The 25,061-nt window shown below is 45.2% G+C and overlaps 2 protein-coding genes and 1 long non-coding RNA gene across 6 annotated transcripts; 1 reads left to right on the top strand and 2 right to left on the bottom strand.

Annotated features, from left to right (window-relative positions):
• Positions 1–8,246: 8,246 nt before the first annotated feature.
• On the top strand, positions 8,247–16,296 carry LOC115540636 (uncharacterized). 2 transcript variants are annotated; one of them, XR_003976214.1, is made up of 4 exons: positions 8,247–8,526; positions 13,457–13,633; positions 15,001–15,180; positions 16,172–16,296. It is a non-coding gene; the product is annotated as an uncharacterized LOC115540636 (long non-coding RNA). The 2 variants fall into 2 exon arrangements; XR_003976215.1 differs by lacking the exon at positions 13,457–13,633 and having other exon boundaries at positions 8,248–8,526.
• Positions 12,841–25,057, bottom strand: cfap52 (cilia and flagella associated protein 52). 3 transcript variants are annotated; one of them, XM_030352103.1, is made up of 17 exons: positions 24,932–25,057; positions 24,200–24,284; positions 23,487–23,545; positions 21,312–23,322; positions 20,807–21,006; positions 20,474–20,610; positions 19,679–19,807; positions 19,342–19,441; positions 18,932–19,048; positions 17,241–17,341; positions 16,760–16,933; positions 16,181–16,329; positions 14,977–15,122; positions 14,679–14,833; positions 14,469–14,571; positions 14,007–14,118; positions 12,841–13,718 (listed from the first exon to the last, which is right to left on the bottom strand). In XM_030352103.1, exons 4-17 carry the CDS (start codon positions 21,370–21,372, stop codon positions 13,534–13,536), a joined length of 1,869 nt encoding a protein of 622 aa, XP_030207963.1. In that variant the 5' UTR covers positions 21,373–23,322; positions 23,487–23,545; positions 24,200–24,284; positions 24,932–25,057; the 3' UTR covers positions 12,841–13,533. The 3 variants fall into 3 exon arrangements, with proteins under 3 accessions (XP_030207963.1, XP_030207961.1, XP_030207962.1); XM_030352101.1 differs by having other exon boundaries at positions 23,487–24,284; XM_030352102.1 differs by lacking the exon at positions 24,200–24,284 and having other exon boundaries at positions 24,932–25,056.
• On the bottom strand, positions 22,217–23,535 carry LOC115540267 (zinc finger protein 239-like). Its single transcript, XM_030351412.1, has 2 exons — positions 23,487–23,535; positions 22,217–23,322 (listed from the first exon to the last, which is right to left on the bottom strand). The coding sequence occupies exons 1-2, from the start codon at positions 23,533–23,535 to the stop codon at positions 22,217–22,219; spliced, it is 1,155 nt and encodes a 384-aa protein (XP_030207272.1).
• Positions 25,058–25,061: the final 4 nt, after the last annotated feature.

Genomic DNA, 25,061 nt, shown 5'->3' with positions numbered 1-25,061 from the left:
GGGGAACCATCCAAGCTGTGTACAGTAAGGATGGGACTCTGTTGACCTCAACTGAGGAGGTCGTCGGACGTTGGAAGGAACACTTTGAGGAACTCCTGAATCCGAATAACACGCCCTCTATGTTGGAGGCAGAGCTCGAGGTTGATGGTGTTTCGTCGTCAATTTCCCTGGTGGAGGTCACTGAGGTAGTCAAACATCTCCGCAGTGGCAAAGCCCCAGGGATTGATGAGATCCAGCCAGAAATGCTAAAGGCTCTGGGTGTTGAGGGGCTGTCATGGTTGACACGCCTATTCAACATTGCGTGGGAGTCGGGTACAGTGCCAAAGGAGTGGCAAACCGAGGTGGTGGTTCCCCTGTTCAAAAAGGGGGACCAGAGAGTGTGTGCCAATTACCGGGGTATCACACTTCTCAGCCTCCCTGGTAAAGTCTACTCCAAGGTGCTGGAAAGGAGGGTTCGGCCGATCGTCGAACCTCAGATTGAAGAGGAACAATGCGGTTTTCGCCCCGGACGTGGAACTACGGACCAGCTCTTCACTCTCGCAAGGATCCTGGAGGGGGCCTGGGAGTATGCCCATCCGGTCTACATGTGTTTTGTGGATCTGGAGAAGGCGTATGACCGGGTCCCCCGGGAGAAACTGTTGGAGGTGCTGCGGGAGTATGGGGTAAGGGGGTCTATCCTCAGGGCCATCCAATCTTTGTACTCCCAAAGCGAGAGCTGTGTTCGTGTTCTCGGCAGCCAGTCAGTTTCGTTCTCAGTGGGTGCTGGTCTCCGCCAGGGCTGCGCCTTGTCACCAATCCTGTTTGTGATATACATGGACAGGATATCGAGGCGTAGTCGTGGTGGGGGGGGGTTGCAGTTCGGTGGTCTGAGGATCTCGTCACTGCTTTTTGCAGATGATGTGGTCCTCATTGGATCATCGGCCTGTGACCTTCAGCACTCACTGGATCGGCTGGCGGCCGAGTGTGAAGCGGCTGGGATGAGGATCAGCACCGCTAAATCTGAGGCCATGACTCTTAGCAGGAAACCGGTGGATTGCTTACTCCGGGTAGGAAATGAGTCCTTAGCCCAGGTGAAGGAGTTCAAGTACCTCGGGGTCTTGTTCGCGAGTGAGGGTACTATGGAGCGTGAGATTGGCCGGAGAATCGGAGCAGCGGGGGCGGTATTGCGTTCGCTTTACCGCACCGTTGTAACGAAAAGAGAGCTGAGCCGCAAGGCAAAGCTCTCGATCTACCGGTCGATCTTCGTTCCTATCCTCACCTATGGTCATGAGGGCTGGGTGATGACCGAAAGGACGAGATCGCGGGTACAAGCGGCCGAGATGAGTTTTCTCAGAAGGGTGGCTGGCGTCTCCCTTAGGGATAGGGTGAGAAGCTCAGCCATCCGTGAGGAACTCGGATTAGAGCCGCTGCTCCTTTACTTAGAAAGGAGTCAGCTGAGGTGGTTCGGGCATCTGGTAAGGATGCCCACTGGGCGCCTTCCTTGGGAGGTGTTTCAGGCACGTCCAGTGGGGAGGAGACCTCGGGGAAGACCCAGGACTAGGTGGAGAGATTATATCTCAACACTGGCCTGGGAACGCCTCGGGATCCACCCGTCAGAGCTGGTCAATGTGGCCCGGGAAAGGGAAGTCTGGGGCCCCTTGCTTGAGCTGCTCCCCCCGCGACCCGACCCCGGATAAGCGGATGACGATGAGGATGAGGATGAGTAGCAACCGCTTTTGGGTGAATTCTTAATTATTTTCAAGCATAATAATAATGCACTGGTTAGTGTCCCAGTAGGAATCCACTGTTGCAGATATAGTCACCTCAATGATGTCCTCCATTTATTGTCCTGAATTATCTTTCTTGAAGGTAGATTGACCCTTAACCTTTTCATCAGTCTTCCAGCCATCAGTAACTACCAATACTTGTAAGATTTACTGTTTAATATTGATATAATACTAGTTTTAATATGTTGCTTCTCTACACAGTCATGAAGTGAAGGAAACGGTTCAAATACATTTCTCATTTTAAATAACATTAACCCCCGTATCGAATCGAAATCGGATCGAATCGGAAATCAGATCAAAATCGGATCGAATCGGATGGAATCTGAGAAAATCGGAAAAAATCGATTCTGAAACTTAAAAATCGGAATCGAATCGATTCTTGAAATTTGAATCGAAACCCAGCTCTAGAAGTGTACAACACTTGCAGTGATGTTGCTAGGTACGCGTCCTGCGTCCCTGACGCATTAAAATCTGAAAGGACGCACTAAACTCACTATCCATGCGTCCCGGGGACGCATCTCATTTTCCCCATGAAAAACGATACATTGTGAACATTAAACAACTCGTGTTTAAATCACAGTAACTGGCCAAAGAAACCATCTTGTGAGCAGATCGGACAAGCGCTGTTTCAACCCTCTGCGCATCTACTCGGCGCAGACGTGATCCCCTGTACAAAGTATCGCGACATGCTAATTTAGCAGCTACCAAAACAACTAGCTCATCACCGCTGATTTCATTTCAACAATTAAAAATACGAACTTCATAGTAAATAAACCCACGTTTCCACTGCTCGATGCTGTGCTCATTCGTGTCGAATGAGCAAATCAAACAGGATTTTTTTGCAATCCTTCTGATTGAATATATGTACATTTATGACAAAATCGTGAGGACTAGGCTTGTGACACACACACACACGCACACGCACACACACACACACACACACACACACACACACACACACACACACACACACACACACACACACACACACACACACACACACACACACGTGGCGCTCGCGCGGTAATAGCTCATTGGCGCCACCTAGTGATCATTATGTGCAAATGCACAGCCTCTCATTAAAATGACTTAGGGGTCATTTGACCCCTCTTGCGGCGCTAGGAGTAAGTAAAAATGGCCCGGCGTTTCTAGTGTTAAACATGAACGGTTGAGTACTCCAGCTCTAACCATATCATACCATCATCAAGGAGTTTAACACCATTAATTTAATTTAAGAAATAGAATAATATTAAAAAAGAAACACATTTTTTAAACTGGGGAGTCGGGACCCATTGAATTTCTCAGGGACCCACCCAACTCGCCACCTGTGGGTCCCGGGGACTCACTACATTGAAAACCTATCAACATCACTGCACTTGTGTTACAGTCCTGGAGCTCTATATCTAAATAATATCATATAGGCCTAATACATAGTTATCATCCTAGTACATATTATCACGGCCAAAAGCTGTTTGCGCCTCCAGACGATATTATGAATCACAAATGACTTTGTCGGGTTCTGCAACGTCTCTGGTTCTTCCACTTTCACATCAACCTGAAGTCGACTGAACCGCGCGCTGCCTGCTGCCGGCTGCCCGCTGCCGGGCGATGGTGCCTCGCGGCAACCGGTGGCATGTCGCAGTTCATGTACTTCAGCGAGTCAAAGCCAAAGTTCCTTTCCCCCAATTCCTTCTCAACCATGGCTCAGATAACCCCCACGACAGCCTCGTTGTGGAAATACAAGAGACGTCAAAGAACCGACAAGAAACACTTGTTACAGCGTTACAGTGTGTGTATTCACACACACACATGTGGCGCTTGCACGGTCGAGTCTCATTGGCGGGTCAACGTCTCTGGGCGGGCCAGGCAGAGTAAGGGGAGGAGCTTAGATGCTTGGTGACGTCCTAAACACAGACATTCCAAATCAGCGCGCTTGAGCCTCTGTTTTTTCAAAGGCGAGCAGAACAGCTAGTGCTCGTTTTACACCAAACGCAAGTTTTAGCCACTGGGGGACCATAGGCAGGCTAGGGGAACTCATATTTATGTTAGAAAACCTCATAAAGTGAGATTTTCATGTCATGGGACCTTTAATAATACCACCAGTGTCCTCTGGGGCGCCCCCGTCAGCGCTGTGCCCCTGGAATCATCCTAATTTACCCCCCCCTAAGGACGTCCCTGTGTATGACATTGTATAATACTCTGATTTAATACTGCAGATAACTGGCGTCACAATTTCTTAAGTTTCTATACTTGTATCAGAAAGAAACTACTCCTGCCTTCTGCTGTAGCTTAATTGAGCCTACTAGCAAATTAGAGACGGTTAGCCAACCAGTGATTTTTCGTATAATTTATACTATGTTCTTGAAAATGATTTGGTTATCAACTCAGTGATAATAAATGGTGATTATTCAGCACTGTGTGACAGCTAGCCACCTAGCCCCAGGCAACATTCTCCTCCCACATGTTCCTTTACTCTCTTGTATTTAAGCCATTTAGTATGCCGTGGGTTAGTTCCCTATGTCTGTGACCCTTTCGGATAATGCAACGAAGGGAGTTTTACCTTAGTGGGGTGGCATAGCTCAACATTACAAAGCAATTGTTCATTTTTGGAGAAATGCAAAATGAAAAATAGGTTAGCTATGCCGCACCACTACATGGCGTTTTGGGGGTTTGGATTTGGAGGGGTCCTAAATGCATGACCTGTAAAGCCCTTTGAGATATTAGCTATGAATAACGGCTTATAACATTGACTTAACATGACTTGACTTGACCACCTTTTCAATTTGTTGGTTTAAATTAGCTTAGTAGTTAGTTAACATAGCCTACTGCAGGTTTCTCTTCTGTATCTGCCTTTTTGACAAGTTAGCCTAAAGTCTGGTCCTTTTGAAGTTTTGGATTCTGCGTTTAGTCCCAAGCTCTGAAATGTACCACATTGTAATAATTAAGAGATATTAAACAACAAAAAGAACACAATGGCACTTATGTAAGGGATAACGTATAGAACCCTGGTCATTATCAGGAAAATAAGAGGCTTATGTTTGATAAAGACCTGCAACGTTCTATACCTTATTGCGCTTATTACACGGCTATTTGCCAAAACGAAAATATAACTTCACACAGTGTGTTTTTTTACAATTTATTTGTTACCAGCAGTCGTAGTGTTGATCAGCAGAGAAATGGTTTGCCAAAGACGATGAAGTTGCTTAGCAACCGAGTACGCTGGGGTTGATAAGTTACCGGACTACTTGCGGAGCGATACGAAAGACGGCAGAAAATCCACTTTCCTTGACAGCGTTCATTATAGCGTTCGTTGTGAAGGCCCATTCAAGTGGACGGAGCGTTCCACAGCATTGAGAAGAGCCGTGTAATAAATATAATATAAGGATAGTCTTCTTATCCGTCAACCTGTAATCACATTGTCAATAGGATTGTATCATTTCCCAGATCACCAGCACCAAATATACCAAATGTATGGAGTTGTGATTACACATACATGCATGCACACACGTAGGCACAAGCACACACACGTGCGCACGCACGCACCCATGCACACACACACACACACAGTCCACATCTCGAAACTTCTCGGTACGTCGCATTCTTTTTACAGAAACGTTTTATCCATATTCAGGCACTGTAGACAATTCTGCTGACTCAATTGATTCTGCAGGTTCAGTGTATTCATTTGTTCTTTCACTTGTGTAGATGGATACAGGGACAAGCCATAACTTTTTCCAGTTTCAAACACAATTACACATGCAAGTACAAGGTTGTGTGTGTGTGTGTGTGATTGTGTGTTTGTGTGTGCTTTCCCTTCCCCAAGGGAAAAATTTGACTGACAACTTGACAGCGTTTGGTGGCTTTGAGGGCCTAGATCAAAAGACTGTTCCCGTCTCCTTTCTATTCAATGCCTGAGGTAAAGCGTGCTATCGGAGTGACAATATTCCTTCAATTCATTCTTCAGTGTAGCTTTATTTAAATATATTTTTTATTTAAAAAATGTTGGTGTATCACATGTACACAAAAGATGCTTGATATCGGAAGGCGACCAATATATTATGCGTTTAGATTCAATGAGGAATCCAAGAAATTACCCCTTCTATTGCTCCCGAATCTTCGACTGGTGTTCCACAATATAACTTCATATTTGTGGAGAAACAGGGTTATGGTTAGGGTTTGACGTAGTGAACTTGCATCTGTGGAGAATCACAAGTGCTGCTGTATGCCACCATAAGCCAAAAGTGCCCTAACTATTATAAATGTGAAGGCTGAATAAAAAAGAACTATAGACTTCACACTTAAATATCACATATTTAAGTGTTGTAGTGAAATTAACAGCATTTGAAAGAGGTGTTGCTGCATTCAGAGGACTACCTTTTTGAGAGAGAGAGAGAGAGAGAGAGAGAGAGAGAGAGAGAGAGAGAGAGAGAGAGAGAGAGAGAGAGAGAGAGAGAGAGAGAGAGAGAGAGAGAGAGAGAGAGAGAGAGAGAGAGATTTTTTTTTTGCTTTTGCAATGAAGCTCTTTGGATTTTTTATCTTGTGAGAGGTTCACATCGAGGAAGTAATGCAGACATAGAGAGAGATGGACGTTTGCCATAAACGCATGTCACACACAAAATTGCCTCAGCTTGTGATTTTCAGGGTTGCTGACTTCCGGAGTGAAATGCAGCAGTAATTGCAATTTTCTACGGCATATTTAAAACCAAAATACAACAGCTTCATGGTAAGAGGGACAATCTTTTGTTGTTTTTGGAGCCATGTGTAGTGGTAAAACCAGTGGAGTAAAACGCAGTGGATAGGTGGATAAAACGTATATGCTCACTCACGCATAGCTTTGTTTGACTTGACACAGCTCATTGCAATTGTCTTAATTACTACTCAAGTCATAAAAGTATTGCAGTATGTCAGCAACATGACTCCCCTGTGTGTTCTACTCACTTCTCTTTTGTGCATAACTCCTCTGCATGGAGTCAGCAGGTTAAACGCCCTCAGCCTCATAGTCAGCCTCTGTTTTAAAAGGCTTTCGCTAAAGCTCAATAAAAGCTAACCCTCTTGAGGCTCCCGCCTGTCAAAGATTCAGGGAGTCATGAGAAAGAACCGCCTCAGGCTATTAATAGCCCAGGCATCTCAGATAGCCAGCCAGGTCCTTTGTTGTTATTTATACACGTCTGATTACACAAGCAGAGACAGAAGGCAAGTGAAGGCCGGGACAGAAGGTCACTTCTCTTGCCTTTTGTCTCTGTGGCTGTATTCGGATGTGTTCAAATACCAGATGTGTATTAATTAAATCAAAGGACCCAGCTGGGACTTGGTGATAGAGGTGGAATCTGGACACCTCGGCCATCAGGAGGCTCACAATCAGCAGCCTCCCCTTTGGTTCTCCGAGTCCATTGGTAGGTTTTTAAAGTACAACCCCTTTTTATTTTGTAGCCGTTTTCCCCAAACAGATTGCATTCACGCATGTCACACTGTCTTACTGTAAAACTGCTCTCATTGAGCTGACCGTTGATCCAAAGTGAATGATAGCGATTTCCAAGACAAATGCCGGTCATTGAGGGCTGAGGTGTTAAAGGTTTGCCACATATTGCTCAAGGATGCCTACCGGTTAGACATAGGACAGCCGAGCCAATACACAACCCTACCCTTACCGAGCTATACTTGTCATACCGTATGCAGTTAAAAGCACATTTAATGAACAGGGTTATTAAAGAATGGGTTCAAAAAATCATGCAACCTATATAGGAGATGCTTTAAATAGGCCAGAGAAGTGGATCCAGGCTTTAATTCCTCAAGGTAGGACCCTGGCTGTATTGCGATACAGAGAAAGGACATTAAATGTAATCTCACAGAAACATATCAAATGCTGTTCGAAGAATGGAACAGAGAAGCATGAAGCCCAATCACAGCCACACATCTTCTTTATAATCTCAGGATTGCAAGATGACTCTCAAAGCAATAAGCTGTCCCTAAAGCAGCAAGATTTCTTATAGGGGTTTTTTTTTTCTGGTGAATTCTCAGACTCTGATTGGCTGGTTCAATTGGAATAGAATATCCTTCTGGTGTTATTGATGTGCCCCCACATTTTGTAATATCTCATTTAAAAACAAGAGTAGAATGTAATAATTCATTTTGTTCACTGACTGGATTGAAATCATGAAACCCTGAAATCATAACCAATAAATATCCTTCACTTTGCTTAATTTCCTATAGGAAAAAAGACTTGCTGCCATGAGGCTCAATCTCATTCGGACAGGTTTTCTGTTCCTGCCATCTTTCGCCTCACAGACTCGAAGCATATCACTATCATGACCAAACCGAAGTCATTGAATGCATGGAAGCAGAGAACCACAGACACACACACACACACACACACACACACACGAACACACACACACACACACACACACACACACACACACACACACACACACACACACACACACACACACACACACACACACACACACACACACTCACACACACACACACACACACACACACACACACACACACACACACACACACACACACACACACACACACACACACACACACCTCTACCCCCTCCTCCATCAACTCTGAGCAGTCACGACCTGCCTGCCTTCCCTCATCTGATTCCACAGGCCTATTAACGCCCCCACCTGTGTGAGCTGCCTCAGTCCATCTGTGTCCTCTCTCCTTCAGCCAGAGGAACCTGGCTAGGGGCCAGGGGCCAAGGTCGGGTACACTGGGAAAATTAATCGGCAGGCAAGAGATGGAGGTAAGTGTGTGGTAACGCTCTACCTAATCACTATGTTTGTTTGTGTGTGTGTGTGTGTGTGTGTGTGTGTGTGTGTGTGTGTGTGTGTGTGTGTGTGTGTGTGTGTGTGTGTGTGTGTGTGTGTGTGTGTGTGTGTGAGTGTGTGTTTTGTTTCCCTTACTTGGTTTCATTTCGCTCTCTCTCTCTGGTAGTTCTAATGCAGATAAACAAAGCGATGGCTTGCCTTCCACAGACTCACAAGGACATGGCTGTTCCAGTGCATTAGTGCTTATCTGCGACAACAGACACTCAGTGTAATGGCATTCAGCAAGAGTGGTCGTGAATGTATTATTCTGTCAAAAAGTTCATTGTGAACAGCTATTGGATCGGCAGGATCTCTAAACATCCCACTTCTCCTTGTTAGATCGAGATACTGCGGGAAACATGTTGCACAGTGATATTGCATATTGCATACACATATTGCACAGTGAAATCTTCCATCTGCCTGTGATTAAGTTCTCTTAAGTTGGACAATTCAGCAGGTAGCGACAGGCACGAAAAAAACACACGCACACACACACACGCACGTTGGCATTCCCTTAAGGTCATTAAGCGCAGTAGAAAAGCGACTTGGGATTGGAAATTAAAACTGACACAATTACGTCTTATCATGTCTGGCTGGGGAAAAAGGAATAGGTGGCCTGAAGCTCAGTATATCCACCGACTGCAGATCGGTAAGCATGTTTCTTCTCTCTCTTGCTCTCTCTCGCTCTGTCTTACTCTCTCTCGCTCAAGCTCTAAATATGACAGATGATGATTCTCTCTGTTTCTCTGTCTCTCAATCTCTTGCACTAAAAGTAACTAAAGATACCAACGTACAAAATGAAATAGTATTAATTGTAAAAATACAAAAATATAGTTAATACAATAAAATGATCGTAATGTGTTTGGATAGAGCTGCTTAGTTACTCAAATTATATACTAGGACTGGGCAAAACGTCTTTACCCACCTCTCTCTTTTCTCTCTCTCTTGCCTACTCGAACAGAGACAAGCCATCACAAAGAAACAACCGTGACTATCAGGCCAGCCATCTTCCTCCTTCACACAAACTCCTGCCCCCCCTCCCCCCTCTGCTCCTCTCTGCTTTTTATCTGCCTCTTTGTATCCATGGCGAACACTCTCTCCTCTTAGTCTCTTTAATTACTGTGAATCTACTGACATAGCCCAGAAAAGGCATGCAAGGTGTGTTTGTGTGTGCCTCTGTTTGTGTGTGCGTCTGTTTTGTGGCGTTCTTTCGTAGCTTAGAAGCGGGTTGGAGCAGATGGTGGATCTGGCGTGTTGAGAGCCACCGATAACAAGGCCTGGATGGGGAGGGAGGGAGAGAGCGAGAGCAGGAGATAGAGAGAGCACTTTCATGCCCCGCCACATCTCTCACTGTCTAATAGGCTCTCTCTACCCCTCTCTCACCACCACACGGCACTACACTTCACTGTGCGTGCGTGTGTGTGTGTGTGTCAGTCAGTTTACAGGGTTGCGCATCATGAGCCTCTTCTCGACAACAACAGTTTCCCGGCGAGACACTGCGACCCTGCGTGACCTCCCATGCATGCCAGAGTGTCGCCCAGTTAATTATGAAAACAAGCTGCAATTACGGCCGGCCTACCGCGCCCGCTCAGCCCGGGGACTCTTCCAGACCACCGATTGTAGACCATCACAACAATAGGAGCTAATGAAACGTTAGGACTATGTGTCTGCATAGAGGAGGGGGATGATGCGTCTCCATGATGTCATGCCAGGATCTGATGGCTGAGTTACATTCTCACTCTCTTCAAGTCTAAGCAAAAGGTACTTCAGAAAATACCGCATGGGGGATGCGTTGGGGGGCTGAACTAGCAAATGTTACTTTGTTGCTGTGGCAGCTGTTAAGAATGAAAACACAACATAAAGGTGCTGAAGGTAAGATCTAGGAGCTATAATTAGAGCATAGTAAGTTAGAAACAGCAAAGCAATCACCTCAGCCATTAGTGAGGGAAATGCACAATTTCGATTTTTCCAAGCTCCCTGCTCCTTTCCGTCAAATCAAGGCATATTTTCCATGATTGGTTGGGGGAATCCATCTCGCCTGTTAGTCGCAGGTGCCCGAAATGCCATACTCCATGACTTAGTAACCTAGGGTCGGAGAAAACAGAAGGTTTTCCAAATAGTGTGTTTGTTTGTTTGAGTGTGTGTGTGTGTGTGTGTGTGTGTGTGTGTGTGTGTGTGTGTGTGTGTGTGTGTGTGTGTGTGTGTGTGTGTGTGTGTGTGTGTGTGTGTGTGTGCGTGTGTCCATCATTCTCCATACATACTTCATTGAGCAGTCAATTCATCTGCACTTCATATAAAAAATAAGTGGAATGTTTTGGTGGATGATACCAAATGATAACCAAATTCAAAAGCAAAGCAATTCTGAATCAAGACTAAATGAAATCCAATACTTTATTACTGCAGGAATCCTTGATGGGATCATTGTTCAAAAAAGCACTCAAACATAGGAAAACGGAGATGCCGGTCAGTCGACAAAAGTCGGAAGAAGACAGAAGAACTAACTGACACCGTGAAGACCACACGTGTCTCAAGGGTGGACGACAAGACACTCAAAGGTGTCTTGCAAGCTGTCGCCACCTTGTGGTGATGACGACGGGAGTTCGAATTCCTTGGCCTAGGGCTCAAATATTTCTATGTCCGGGACGGACATACATACATACAAATCGGGACGGACATGTATGTCCGTCCCGATTTTTCTCGACGATCATTCGTTTGCGTGAGAAGTAGAAGTAGATCTGCTGCTTGGACACAACGGACCCAAAACGTAGGCCTACTTGCATTTTCGATCAAATATATATTATTTGTGTAACATATAATCTAGGGTTTTATGTGACTAGATATAAGATGTATATTTAGATACAAAATATAGATTTAGGTTTAGATTGAACATATAATCCTAATTTTATGTATGTAAAAAAAGTCATCTCTAGACAAACCGAAAAATTAAATTATTAAATCTGGCCCTCATCAACACCTCTAGCCCTCACTCCTGTTCCACCTCTGGCCTCTTCCACAGTCCTCAATGCAGTGAAGCCACAGCTGCCACGGTGCTCATCTTACTTCATCCGCAGCCGGCTGTGACTTTCATATTGACAGGCTAGCTAAAAGCGTAAGACACATAGTGTGTTTGAACTTCGCCAAAAACCTTTGCATTTAGTGTTATTTTTAACGCGTTTGATCATTTTGAGTAGGCTATAATGGAAGAGCTAGAAATGTTAACTCAAAACATCATATCATCATTTCTGCTTTGAGGGCAACAAAAATGAGTGCATTGATTCCTAAATGCTATATATATCATTCTATATATATTTCTCAAGAGAAGTGAAACTGAAGTTGCGTTGGAAGACCATAATGGATTGAGAAGGATTGGCTTTCGACTACCAGCACTCAAACCGTCACTCACCACATGGCCTTGGGGTAAAATGGGTCTCTGGAAAACTAAAGCCATGAAGGGCCAGGATAGTGATGGGTGAGTGAGGTTCGCCCGAGTAGCAGTGCATTTAGTCACTGGTGAACCTAATATATCACATATCATTAATAATGTACTTTGTTGAAAGATCAGAGAAAGTCTACAAGGGAAATAAAGGCAATTGTGTCTAATAGGCAGCATTGTTACCTTAGAGCAGATTCATCTTCTTCATTAATATAGTCTTTCCTCTCTCAATTGTCCCCAAAGGACTCAAAGAATTTTGACGAGAAGGAGAGACGTGTGGCTTAACACTTGAGCGGATATGTACAGGAACGGGGCACTTTGGAGAGTAGGACGGTTCTGCTTTACTGGATTGTGCCCATGTTTGTTTAACCAGCTGTGATGAACCTGCGCATTGAAGATGCCCCGTTTAATTTGAATCCATCTCTGGTATCAAAATAAGGGTTTTAGGCAACAAACGAATAATTTTTTTGTATTCCACTGAGACGGTATTTATACTGAACACTGTAGGACTGGAATGTATCTATTCCACTGAAATGATATATTACAATGATAAAGTAGGCCTACACATTACATATGTTGGCTTCTCTTTAATCAGAAAAGTGTAGGAACATTGTCGTTTTTCCAGTCACTATTCAGAAGTTAATACCAATAGAAATCTCAATAAACGACCATTATTATTTTATGCAAATTAGTCTCCCAAACATGTTGTACATATCTGCAACTGTTTCATAGCATTAAGAGTAAGTGGAAAAGTAATATTCTGAAGCTGACTGATTGCTGTTGTTGCAAAAAAAAGTCAATAACATAGACAAAAGTATTCATGTACAAAGTTTATTGAGATGTTGTCACTTGGGGCCGGCGTGCAGAGGCCTTGACACTGGATGGACAGGAAGGAGGATGTCTAGATCTGGAGGACACAAGTATCACCCTACCCCTCAGAAACAGGCAGGTGTGTGTGTGTGTGTGTGTGTGTGTGTGTGTGTGCGCGCATGTGCGTGTGTGCGTGTATGTATATCATATCAATATATTAATTTGAAAATAGGTGTTGTTGTGAGATCCTCTATCTGGTTTGACAGACCGATAGAGATAGATGAATCTGTTTGGCGAGTACTCTGCATTCATAAATAGCGAGACAAATTTGGCTTGAACCCGCAATTGTATTATCTCAGGTGGACATAGCTCTGCAACACTTTGCTAAAATGAATCCTGGGATGTATTGGCCTCCAAAATCAAAAGCAAACTCATGTGCTATTTCTTCTGTGTATTGTACCTCTCTCGATATCTATGTGTATCATTAAGTCCCCTTTTATCTTACCTACGTCCAAGTATGACTGAAAAAGTAGACAGGGGGAAAATAAACGTAAATCCCTTTTATGTTTCATCCTATAAACATAACAGCACTTAAAACTTGCTCCTTTGCTTCTGTCATTCAGAGGACGGCGGCACAGCCTCACGGTGGCCTCAAGGCTCCAGGGGTTCCTCCTCCGAGCGGTGGGCCCCGGCCGGGCCCCTAGTCGGAGGAGAGCGGGTGGGGGAACCGCCAGCGCAGGATGGCCCCGTCTGAGCTGGTGGTCACTAGGGTGCGGCTGCTGCCACACAGCCTGACGCAGGTGATGCTGCCGCTGTGGCCCGCGCCCACGTGGGTCACCTCGCCCTCCGAGTAGCTCCACACCTTCACCAGCTTGTCGTCTCCGCCTGCCCGGGGGAAACATAGGTATCCAGGGAGTGCTTGTGTGCGTATCGTAATACTTATAGTTATGAATTGTTGATCAGGAACGCTGCCTCTTTGTGCTGAAGCAAAAGACCAAAATAAATGGAGTGATTTTAAACCTGACGCTCGGTGTCCCATTGGCGTACTCTAGTGGCTTGCATTGTAGCTGCAGTTATAGCGATTCATTTTCAGTTCACTGTCGTGTGAGATGTTCTCACGGTGGGGGTCTTTAAAAGCTTCATAACGTCAGCTGGTCCAGTGTGGTTTCTTACCCGTGATGAAGTAGCGGCCATCTTGGGAGACGTGCATGCCGTTAATGGCCCCTGACTGGGAGCCCTCCAGCTCTCTGATGGCCGCGCCGTCGTACACCTCCCAGTAGCCGATCTGAAGGGGAGAGAGGGAGTGATGGAGGGGAGAGAGAGAGAGAGATGGACAAAGATAGAGAAAATAAAGAGACAGAGGGGGAATGAGAGAGAGTGGGAGAGAGCAGGAATGATAGAACGAGAGTCCTGCATTCATCCATACATCATCCCACATGCCTTCGCTACGCTATGCGAACAGGTGCAGCTTGTTGCAGAGCTGTGCCGGAACATAAAAGAGATTTTAGTGTATTTTCGCCTCGTCTACTTTTTCAGTCACAGCCCTGCCGACCATGAAAAGCCTCTTCTCTGGATAACACGAGTGAATCACGATGAAGCTGTTGTTGACCCACAACGTGAGGTGTAGCCACTCACCTTTCTGTCTGTGCCACTGGTGATGATCTGGTATTCCTCTGGGTGGTAGCAAACACACCGGAACCGGGTGTTGGCCAGCACGATCTGGTTCCTGACGTAGCGCCTGTAAACATAGCTGTCTTAGTGTGTGCCCAGTGTGTACGTGTGTACGTGTGAACGTGTGTACGTGTGTATGTGTACACATGCGTGTGTCCGGTCTCAAGCACTCACACCAGGTCCCAGATGATGCATGCTCCGTCGCTGCTGGCCGTCACACACTCCTTGTCGTTCTTCTTGATCTGGATGTCGGTCACGGTGGCCTTGTGCTCGGCCATGGTCTCCAGCAGCCGGTGGCAGCCCCCCTGCTGCAGCTCCCACACACGCACCTGCAGATGGGAGGCCGGCCAGGCACTCAAATCCCTTCATTTAAGTCTAACAGATGCATTGTAGCGATTGGCTGTTCATAGTGCTAATCGACCTACAGTCTCCTTCCGTACTCTTATACAGAGCGTGCTCCCAGGGCACTGACCTGTCCCTCTCCCCCTCCACTCAGGATCTTCTTGCAGTCCCTGGTGCCGGCGATGGCGGTCACCCCCATGCTGTGTGCGTTGTCGATGACCAGCAGGGTCCGGCCACTCTCGGGGGCGAACACGCGGATCTTGCCGTCGTTCCAAGCTATGGGAAAGACGCCGCTGAATCATCCCCATGCTCCTGGTTCCACAAGTACAGTGATGTGAGTATGAAGGGGCGCTATTTTCCTCCCTCCATTTCCCCGTCACTACATTTAATCTGTGTATTGTTATTTAAAATAGCTTCTTTATCGCATCGGTCCTTGTTTAAAGAGGAAAGAATATATTGGATTTAAGGATCTAAAAATGGATCTGACTAAACGTACCGTTTTTGGTAAAGGTACACAACGTGTGTTGAGAAACCCAATCAGAATCAACACGAGATATGCACCCATAACAAGGAAGGCCAGTTTTAATTTTACAGTGTAATTATCCTAAAACGTCTCTACTGGGAAAATAAACGTGTTTCTCCTTCTTCCGGGAGTTTGAATGCAGACAGCAGGGATGGTTGTTTTACTTTCCCTCCCTCCACGGTCTTGCTTTGTGTGCCATCAGTCTTCCGATTTTAGGATAAAAGGGACCAGGACATGGGATACATGTCAGATAAAAGGACAGAAGTACAGACACTCCTGTTGTGTGCAGCCATGGCCAGCAGAGGGTGTGTTTGAAATTTCAAGCCATGTCAATCAATCCTGTCTAAACTGAGTAAGAGTAAAGAGTAATCCGAATTTATAACAATTAGGCTAATTTAATTAAGTAATAAAGGTACAATAAAATACAACAAACGTACAACAAACATATAGCAAACAATAAAACAAACATAATAATCCGAGGCCTTAGATGGGATTTCGCCCTGCGTCTCTCTAAGAGCACCGCAAGGAGAAGTCCAATGCATGGGCAAAAGCAAGGGCTTCTTATACAGTGTTGTCAGGATGCTGAGAACAGCTCTGCTCCCCAATACAACCATAGCATTAGTTAACCAGATGGTATTCAATAATAGATGGTAACCCTCATGTGTGTATCAGAGGGAGCCGTTCCTTCCGAGTTGGAGCCTTTGACCCTTGACCCCCCCCCCCAAAGGGGCTCAAGGAAATGGCACATACCAACAAATGCCATTTAGAGAAAGAGTATGAAAATCGAATTTTCCCAATACAGGGGTCCTACCACTGATGATGCTCCGTCCGTCCACCATGATGTCCAGGGCATTGCAGGTCATGTTGGGAACAGTGATGCGGAGTCGCTCCTTGGAGCGATCCACGTGCCACACCCTGATGTCCTCCTTGGAGCAGGTGGCAAACAACTCTGAAGAACCGCTGAGAGAGAGAGAGAGAGAGAGAGAGAGAGAGAGAGAGGTTTTTATCAGCACTTCAGAGGAGACCATAAATCAAAACTATATTTGAAAGCTTTACTTTTGTTATGTTATTCCATACCCAGAATATGGATGTACTAAACTGAAGCGTTGCTTATACTTAGTTACAATATTGTGTATTTTAGGAAGTTGCTTGCGCGTTTGTGAGTGTGTGCGTGTGTTTGCGAGTGCGTGTAGGTGCGTGCTTGTGTATTTGTGGGTTTGTGCGTGCACGTGTGTGTGTGTGCGTGTTTGCTTGTTTGTGAGTGCTTACGTGACGGTCCGTGTGTGGGCCTGTGTGTGTGTTTGTGCGTGTGTGTGCCTGTGTGTGTGTGTGTGTGTTTGTGAATGCATGCCTGCAGATCCACGTGTGTCTGTGTGAGTCTGCCACTCACTAGGGGATGGCCACGGCCGTGACGGCGCTGCTGTGGCTGGAGGAGATGAGCTCCGGCTCCTCCAGGTGGGTGTAGCTGAAGCGGTACATCTGGGACACGTCCGTTCCAACCAGCAGCTGCTGGCCCTCGCCCCGCATGGCGATGGAGGTCACCGCTCCCTCCAGCTGCACGCGTCTGGAACCCCGCGTGGGTGTGGGTGCAAAGGATGAGCAGGGGGCAAAAAGAGATGGGTTTGATTGATTATCACCAGGAGGGCCAAGGAATGGTGTATAAACGATTGCTAAATAAATGCGTATATATTTAAGATCTGGATTTTTGGGTTCAAGCATCTGTTTGTGTAACGCGCGTGTGTGTGTGTGTGTGTGTGTGTGCGTGTGCGTGTGCGTGTGTGTGTGTGTGAGCAGAGAAAGAGACAAGAGAGAGAGAGAGACAGAGAGAGAGGGATAGAGAGAATGAAACAGAGGTGGAGAAAGACTCTAACTTGAGGGTTTTAAAGGTGGTTCCAGAGCAGAGGGTGAGGCAGCCATCTCCAGAACCCACAAGGATCTCCTGGGATTTTAATATCTTTAAAACGTTCACGCCCTGCCAAGAGCGAAGGTAAAGAGAGAGAAAGAGAAATCAGTCACATTGGGCTGGAATTGCTTAGACCTCCAAGATCCCCTAGGCCGAGAAGACAGAGGTTCACACAAGGATGTTGCAGAACATAAGTAGCAGGAGAATTGACCTCTGAGACACTGACACTGAGTTCTTAGGAAAAATCCATTTACGTCATAGCAGAGATTCCCTGTAAACCAGTGGTTCTCAAACATTTAAACCTTGTAAAACCTCAGAAAATATTTTGTCTCCTCAAGTACCACCATTATGATGTTTTAAAATACAGAAAACAAAATACAGTAGCTTAGGCCTGCGGCCCTTTTCAGCTGCACACAGCTCATGCAGGAGGCACAGTTAACAATTTTATACCAAAAAAACATTTTTTAAAAAGGCTAATTATTATTATAAAATTATAATAAAAAAAGATTGAACTTGTCCATCTTGGAAGCTTAAGGATCCTAAAGGCATCATTATATGCTACCTGTAGCTTCTTCAGTTATGCTGTGCGATATTTACACCAGAGGTGAGCTGTGTAAAATATTAGAGTATAGTAGGCTCTAAAGAGACTAACTTTAACATCATCCGTGCACATATGGAATTTGCATGCAAACATATTGGCCTGTGCATAAAGTTTACAGCACTGGCGCTGGACATCATCACACAGATCATCAGTGATGATGTGACCCAAATACTATACCTTCTTAACCACATCTAGAGTGCGGTCAGACAGTAGGAATGAGGGAAACTTTTGCTTCTGATCTGACTTAGTTTTAGCAATCATAATAAAGCTCTTCTTAAGGTTGAACTTAATGTTATAATGGACTCCGTAGCTAGAGCCAATTCTAAGCAGTTGCTGTAGCCCAGCACTATATGGAGACATGATGACCAAATCATCAGCGTATATGAGGTGGTTGATAAGACTCTCTCCCACCATGCATCCAGTCTTACACTCTTTAAGCTTCTTAGAAAGATCCTCGATGTACACATTGAAGAAGACAGATGACAAGATGCCACCCTGTCTCACCCCATTAGGGACATGGGGTGCAGATATACTACCGCCCCATCTAATTTGCATGGTTTGATGTGTTTACCAGAACAGGCTGATATTGTAACAAAAATATTACAGGAAAGGATAACGTATTTTAAACCGCATTTTAATGATCTGATGGTTAATGTATGTATTGTTATGTTTTTAATAATAATATATAGATATATTTTATTTTATTTTCAGAAATTCCTCTGCGTACCTCTATATAGCGCCTCGCGCACCACCACAGTTTGAGAACCACTTCTGTAAACGGTAAGCTTTAAGCCTTATTCAGTGGGGTGATTTGGGGTTTGGGGGCAATAGGAAGCGGTAGGGATGAAGAGGGACCAAAGTGCCTTGGGAGGGACTGTGTATTTCCTGGTTTCTTACGATAGTTGTGGACACAACAACATTCTGGCAAGATGCTGCAATCCATTCTGCAAACCTAACCCTAACTAATAAGACTGTTGCCAAATACTACACGTGGCACCTTTGAAAAGATTCCTTCCTGAACATAGGGACAGGAGGAGGAGGCCAGTCGATGAACCTACCTGGCTGAACTTCTGCTTGGCTGGTCCACAGCTGTTCAATAGCCCAGTCTTCATGTTCATCTTCAATATGTCTCCGCTGGTCGTACCACAGAAGAAGTATTGATCATCCTCGGCTATCTGCATAGCAACACAAAGGGGTTGGACACTGGTGTGTGTGTGTGTGTGTGTGTGTGTGTGTGTGTGTGTGTGTGTGTGTGTGTGTGTGTGTGTGTGCGTGTGCCTGCCTGCCTGCCTGCCTGCCTGCCTGCGTGCGTGCGTGCGTGTGTAATTCTTCCATGCAGAGCAGAATAACACCTACACTATCAGTAACCCTGGCTATGGCTTCTAAGGACACAGGGTGGTTGGCTGCCCGTGTATTTGTGTTTGGTCTGCAGGTGCGGCGAGGAAAGAGAATATATTTATTTTCTTACCTCAATACATTTGATAATCCTCTTCAGCTTGCCTGTCTGGCACTCAGAGGGTCTAACCTTACGGTTCGGGAGGTCCAGTTCCCACAGCCGCAATGTACCACTAGAAAGCAGGGCACAGAGTAAATACATTAAAGAGTGGTGAGAGTCTCTCTTGCTCTCTTTTATACCCCAATGTCACAGTCAACAGTGACTGTCACCCAAAACTATTTCAACATTGCAGTTTGTACATCAAATGATTACAGCCACACAATACAACACATCTCACGAAATCGGAATAATAATAACAATAGTTGTGACAAAGAACTGTTATTTAGGGACAACTGAGTCAAGTGCTCACTTTCCAGCGGTGATGAAGGTGTTGTCATCAGTGTTGGAGTACTGGAGGCAGAGGCATTGCCCAGCACTGTGAGCAGAGGCTGGATTCCCACATATAGCCAGCTTCTTCTCTATGTTCCAAACTGCAATACTGGGGGAGAAACACACACACACACACACACACACACACACGCACACACGCATACACACACACACACACACACACACACACACACACACACACACACACACACACACACACACACACACACACACACACACACACACACACAAACAAATAGAATTGAATGGCATCTAGTGAAACAACAGAGGAACTTAATATCCAGAAGTATATTATAACCTGAGTATAATCCCATGAAAAAAAGAATTGTTGTGCTATTGTCATATTAGAATGAGCCCTTTATATCTACATAGGGAGCAGAACTATATCCATAGTGCCATTCATCAATCAACAATCATGATAAACATTTTACTTTACCACCTGTCCTTTACAGACTAAATAACTAAATACATTTTTTAATCCATCAAGAAACCTTTCACTTCGAACTTTTCACTTTCACTTTGCACAGCTTTGCGATGCTCTCAAAATGATGACATTATTTTGGAACTCCTTTTGGCACCTAACAGGCCTGTGCGGGGCCACCATAGTTTCATCTCCTACGTTCTTTGGTGAGGGGAGGTGAAGGGGGAGGCATATTCAGTTGATTGCAACCTGCAACCCCACCACTAGATGCCACTTAATCCTGCAAACTTCACATGTAGACATGTTTCTAAAGAGAACCAACTTGCGCTCTACCTGCCATCATCTTGGCCTCCGAGGGACACCAGGTACATGTCGTTGGGAGAGAACGACAGCGCCTCCACTTTTGCCGAGTGAAGCGTGAGGCGGGCGTAGATGGCTCGCTTTGCAAAGTCCCATATTATGATGTCCGCCTAAATCACAATGTCAACATTATGATAACAAAGACGGCTTGAAGAGTTCATTTATCCAGCTCTCTAGACATTCATGGATTGAAACATAGTCAGATTAAGACATTTTGTGATGATCTAGACTGCATTAGTGAAGATCAGGTCCTATGACGACGACTCTTTGATAAGGGTCTAATGTGTCACAACATAGCACTGTCACCTTAAAGCCCATGAAGGTGACCTGTCCTGAGCCAACATAGCAGCCAGTTTTGGAAACCGCAACACAGGACACGTTGTTGGTGTGACCATGCAGGAACTCCTGTTTGCCATCCGTAAGGCTCTTCAGGATGACAGTGCATCCCAGGGGATAGATCAGGTGGTCTCTGTCTGGATGGACTCTCAGACCACGGGGAACATGTCCTGTTAGAAAAAATCACCATAATGTGTGTTTGTTTTGTACATTATTAACCATAAATTAACATTAGTTATTGCAGTAATAAGCATTGACTTACTAGCTAATTCACAATTAACTAATGGTTTATCATTTACTATAATACTATAATTTACAATTTACTCATTTATCTACATGTTAATAAAGGTAATGGTATTAATGTTGACTAGGGTATGCATTGAATAAGGCAGGCAGTAGATAGCACAGACTTCACAGCTCCCAGTAAAGTGTGACGCTCCTTGGTCGCTCCTCAGAGGTTAAAGCTCAGTCTCACCATTGAATCCGATGACAGATTCCAGCTCAAGTCGCGGGATGTCCGGATCATCTCCTGCCATCGTTAAAAGAGGGTCTGATAAATGTAAACGTTTTAATCCTGTTTGAAGGCTGAGTTCAGCTCCCGCCAGCGATTTTATTTATTTTTTCTATTCGCTTTAGACACAAACACATGTTGCCTAGCAACAAAGCAGCCGGGTGCTCGCTGATTGGTCTTGTCCAACGACGGGCCCGTGCGCCGACGGCAGACCGCGAACGAGCACGTAATTATGCAGATTTGCCAGCATCTGCATAAAGAGCGTACTTTCCATTCAATATTGTTACCTGAGAATAGTTTTGGAAATGTTTCTTTGGTATGACATTTATTATGAATATATGCCTACTGCCTTCTGATAATGATTGCATTCTCAGTATTACCGTAATTGCCATCATGAGTAAAAGGAAGCATTTCTTTATTAGACGACCCTGTTGTTAAAACATAGATTCGATTATTAGACCTACTTAGGGCTTGATATTATATTGTTATTGCAATAAACCCTTTTGTTTACTTTTGAAATCCGGTGTCTGTACTGTTTGAGTTGGCTTTGTTACCCTCTATCCCCTAGAAGTGAGTGGCGTAATAATATTACACAAGCCTGATTCCAAAATCGTATGGTAGTGTGATGGGACAACACCTTTAACCTTTACATAAAGCATAAGAAAAACTAAAAATAATGCAATCGTCAGGCTTTAAAAAAGACAAACGTGTCAGCCGGCAACACAACAAGGGAATAAAGGAGATGTCTCCATTTATTTAACTCTCCTGTGCGGCAATTGCAGTTTTATATTCATGTTTTTCATACAACAGAGCACCCAGCCAAAGTCTATTGGACACCCAAGTGTAACGAATTTCGTCAATTCATGCAATCAGTTTTTTTTTTCTATTTCACTGAGCGTCTGGCTGCTGTGATCGGTGACAGAAGATGTCTCCAAGATCTCCGGGGCCAGGAGCGTTTCTTTGGCCTCCAGGTCCTTCTGAATGTGCACATGTGTCTTCTGGTGTCTACTGAGGCAACGGCTCCATGCGAACCGCTGGCCACAAGTGACACACAGGTAGGGCTTCTCGCCTGTGTGTGTGCGCTGATGATTTTTCAACGTCTGGCTGTGCGTGAACGACGCCCCGCACTTTGCGCATTTGTAAAGATCCGTCTTCCTGTGGACGCTGCGCTCATGCTCCTTCATGTTGCCCAGCTGCGTGAATCCCTTGCCGCACACGGGGCATACGTGCGGCCTCATCCCCGAATGGATCAGGTTGTGGGTATTGAGTTCGTGGCGGGTGTAAAAGCCCTTTGGGCAGACGATGCACTTGTGCGGCCTGTGTCCACTGTGGAAGTTCTCGTGTCTCTTTAGCCCCTCGGAGCGAATGAAGCGTCTGTCGCACAGGGCGCAGGCAAACGGCTTCTCCCCTGTGTGCGTGCGGAAGTGGCGCCTGAGCTGGGAGGGCTTTTGGTAGCACCTGCCGCAGTCTTTACAGCAGTGAGGCTTCTCCGGAAGCTCGGCGTGTCCCTTCTCGTGCACTTTGCAGTGTCCTGGGTCGGAGAAGCCCTTTCCGCACACGGAGCAGATGAAAGGTTTTTCACCCGTGTGCATCCGCTCGTGGCGTATGAGCCCGGTGGGTTTCTTGAAGACTTTGGTGCAGTACGAACACGCATTTTGCCCGCTGGGCTTCTTCAGGTGCACGGGCGCGTGCCTGTCGCGCTTTGACGGACTGGTGAACACTTTTTGGCAGTCGGGGCAGGGGTAATACCTGGGCCTGTTGAGGCAACTCTGGTCCTTGGCGAGATTTACTAACTGCATGGGACTCTCCTCGCGGCACTTTGACTTGGGGATACAAGTGCGTGTGTGCACCCTTGCATGGCGCTCCAGCCTTGACGGTCTGTCGAACAGCTTGCCACAGACAGAGCAGGAGTAAGATCTCTTGGTTGTGCGGGTCTCCGTTGCAGGAGTTGGCGTGTCGTCCGGGTTGGACCAATCTAAGGACCCAACCATAACAAGGAAACGGATTACCTCAAATAAAAGCTTTGGTGTTTTTGGTGAAAATGTAGTGGGTTTCTAGGTGTCATGAGACATTTTAAGGGGAGAAGGATGCATATTATTATTTCCTCTTTTTTACACAGAGCACATGATTACTTCTTACCTTCATCTGAGGATTCAAGTTTAATGACCGTTTCAGCATCTGGTCCCATGGCTGTCAAGCTGTAATAAAACACACAGACACACACACATACACAAAAATACATGCACTAATACTGAATATATTATGGTTTGGACTAGGTCAGGGATGGGCAACTGGCAGCCCGTGGGCCGTATACGGCGCACATCCTCACTCAGTCAGGCCCCCACATAATTTTTATTGAATAAAAAATAATAATTAATAATAATAATCAAAAACAAATCGAGTTACAGAAAACTTGGTTAAGAAAGAAGAAAAGCAGAGTGTCTGTTCATAGAATTCAAAGGCTAACCCATGTGTCTAGTTTGCTTAGAAACGGTATCAGTCATGAAAGGTTTTCACTAAAGTCGCCTACAACTGCCCTGAAGTGAATATCATGCTTGTCGGGTTTGAGTTCATTGAGTTGTTGCACTTAATGTTGGGCCACTGTTTTTCAGTTTTGTGACATCATTGAATGATGATGTATGTGAGCCCTTTGCACTGATCGAAGTACTAACCAATCATGTGGCTGTTTGAGCATGGAAAACATGAAATGAAGGTATGTTGGTTCAATCAACATACTATACATAGGTTATGAATCTGGAAGATTTTGTAGGTAGTGGCCATCCCCAAAATGCACCAGAATACAGGAAATCATATCCAACAAATTCAAAAATGTGTAGCTTCTCTCAGTTTACGTCTAGTTGAAGTGCACAGTCACATTGCCCTCTGATGGTGATGATGAAGAATTGTGGCCCTCTTTATCATGAAAGTTGCCCATCCCTGGAATAGGTATACAAATTGTATGTGTATTAAAAGATTATCCAACGCTTATTGTTTCCATTGTAATGACTTATGGCTAGCTAGGGATAACCCTTCTACACTAATCTACTGCCTGATAAGACAATAACAAATACACTTACTTAGCACAGTAACGTATTGAATATAATCTTCGTTGAATATAACGGCATTCATGGGGAAAAATTATAACATTACAGGGATGCTTACTGTACGTGCCAAGCTCCAGGAACCTAAATCAATACACATGCGCATATGCTCACATGTGCACGGCCATAAACATCCATGGTACAGACCATAATTTTGCTAAATAAGGTCAGTCATATAGCTAGGTAAAGACTAGCCGTAGCTTTTCAGTGAGAATTGTGTCCTTGCTTGCTTGTTTCGAGATTGGCGCATATATAGACATCTAACCGGCGCTCGTATAACACATGAAGAACGACGCATTCCAATTGTTTTACATATAAAATAAACCTCAGTATAGGCGCTGCGGTGCGAACATAACAGTGTAGTAGGCACTTAAATTGAACGGGGATGCTATTACGGTCTCCGTGTTTTAAAACAAGTGGTAATACCGTCAGGCGTCAACGTACAGGACAATGAAACGCTTCTACGTGATTATGATAACTTACATTCGTTACATCCCCAGTCCAGTAGAATGTTGGCGGACTTTGTTTTGGTTTCAATGTCTCGTTCGTCGTTGGTTCTCACGCGGACTCGCCAGCGCCTCAGTGTATGGCAAGCCGAGTGTGCCACAATTCG

The sequence above is a fragment of the Gadus morhua genome, chromosome 3 (assembly GCF_902167405.1).
Source record: "Gadus morhua chromosome 3, gadMor3.0, whole genome shotgun sequence".
Taxonomy (NCBI): domain Eukaryota; kingdom Metazoa; phylum Chordata; class Actinopteri; order Gadiformes; family Gadidae; genus Gadus; species Gadus morhua.
This window is presented reverse-complemented; position numbering and strand designations above follow the sequence as displayed.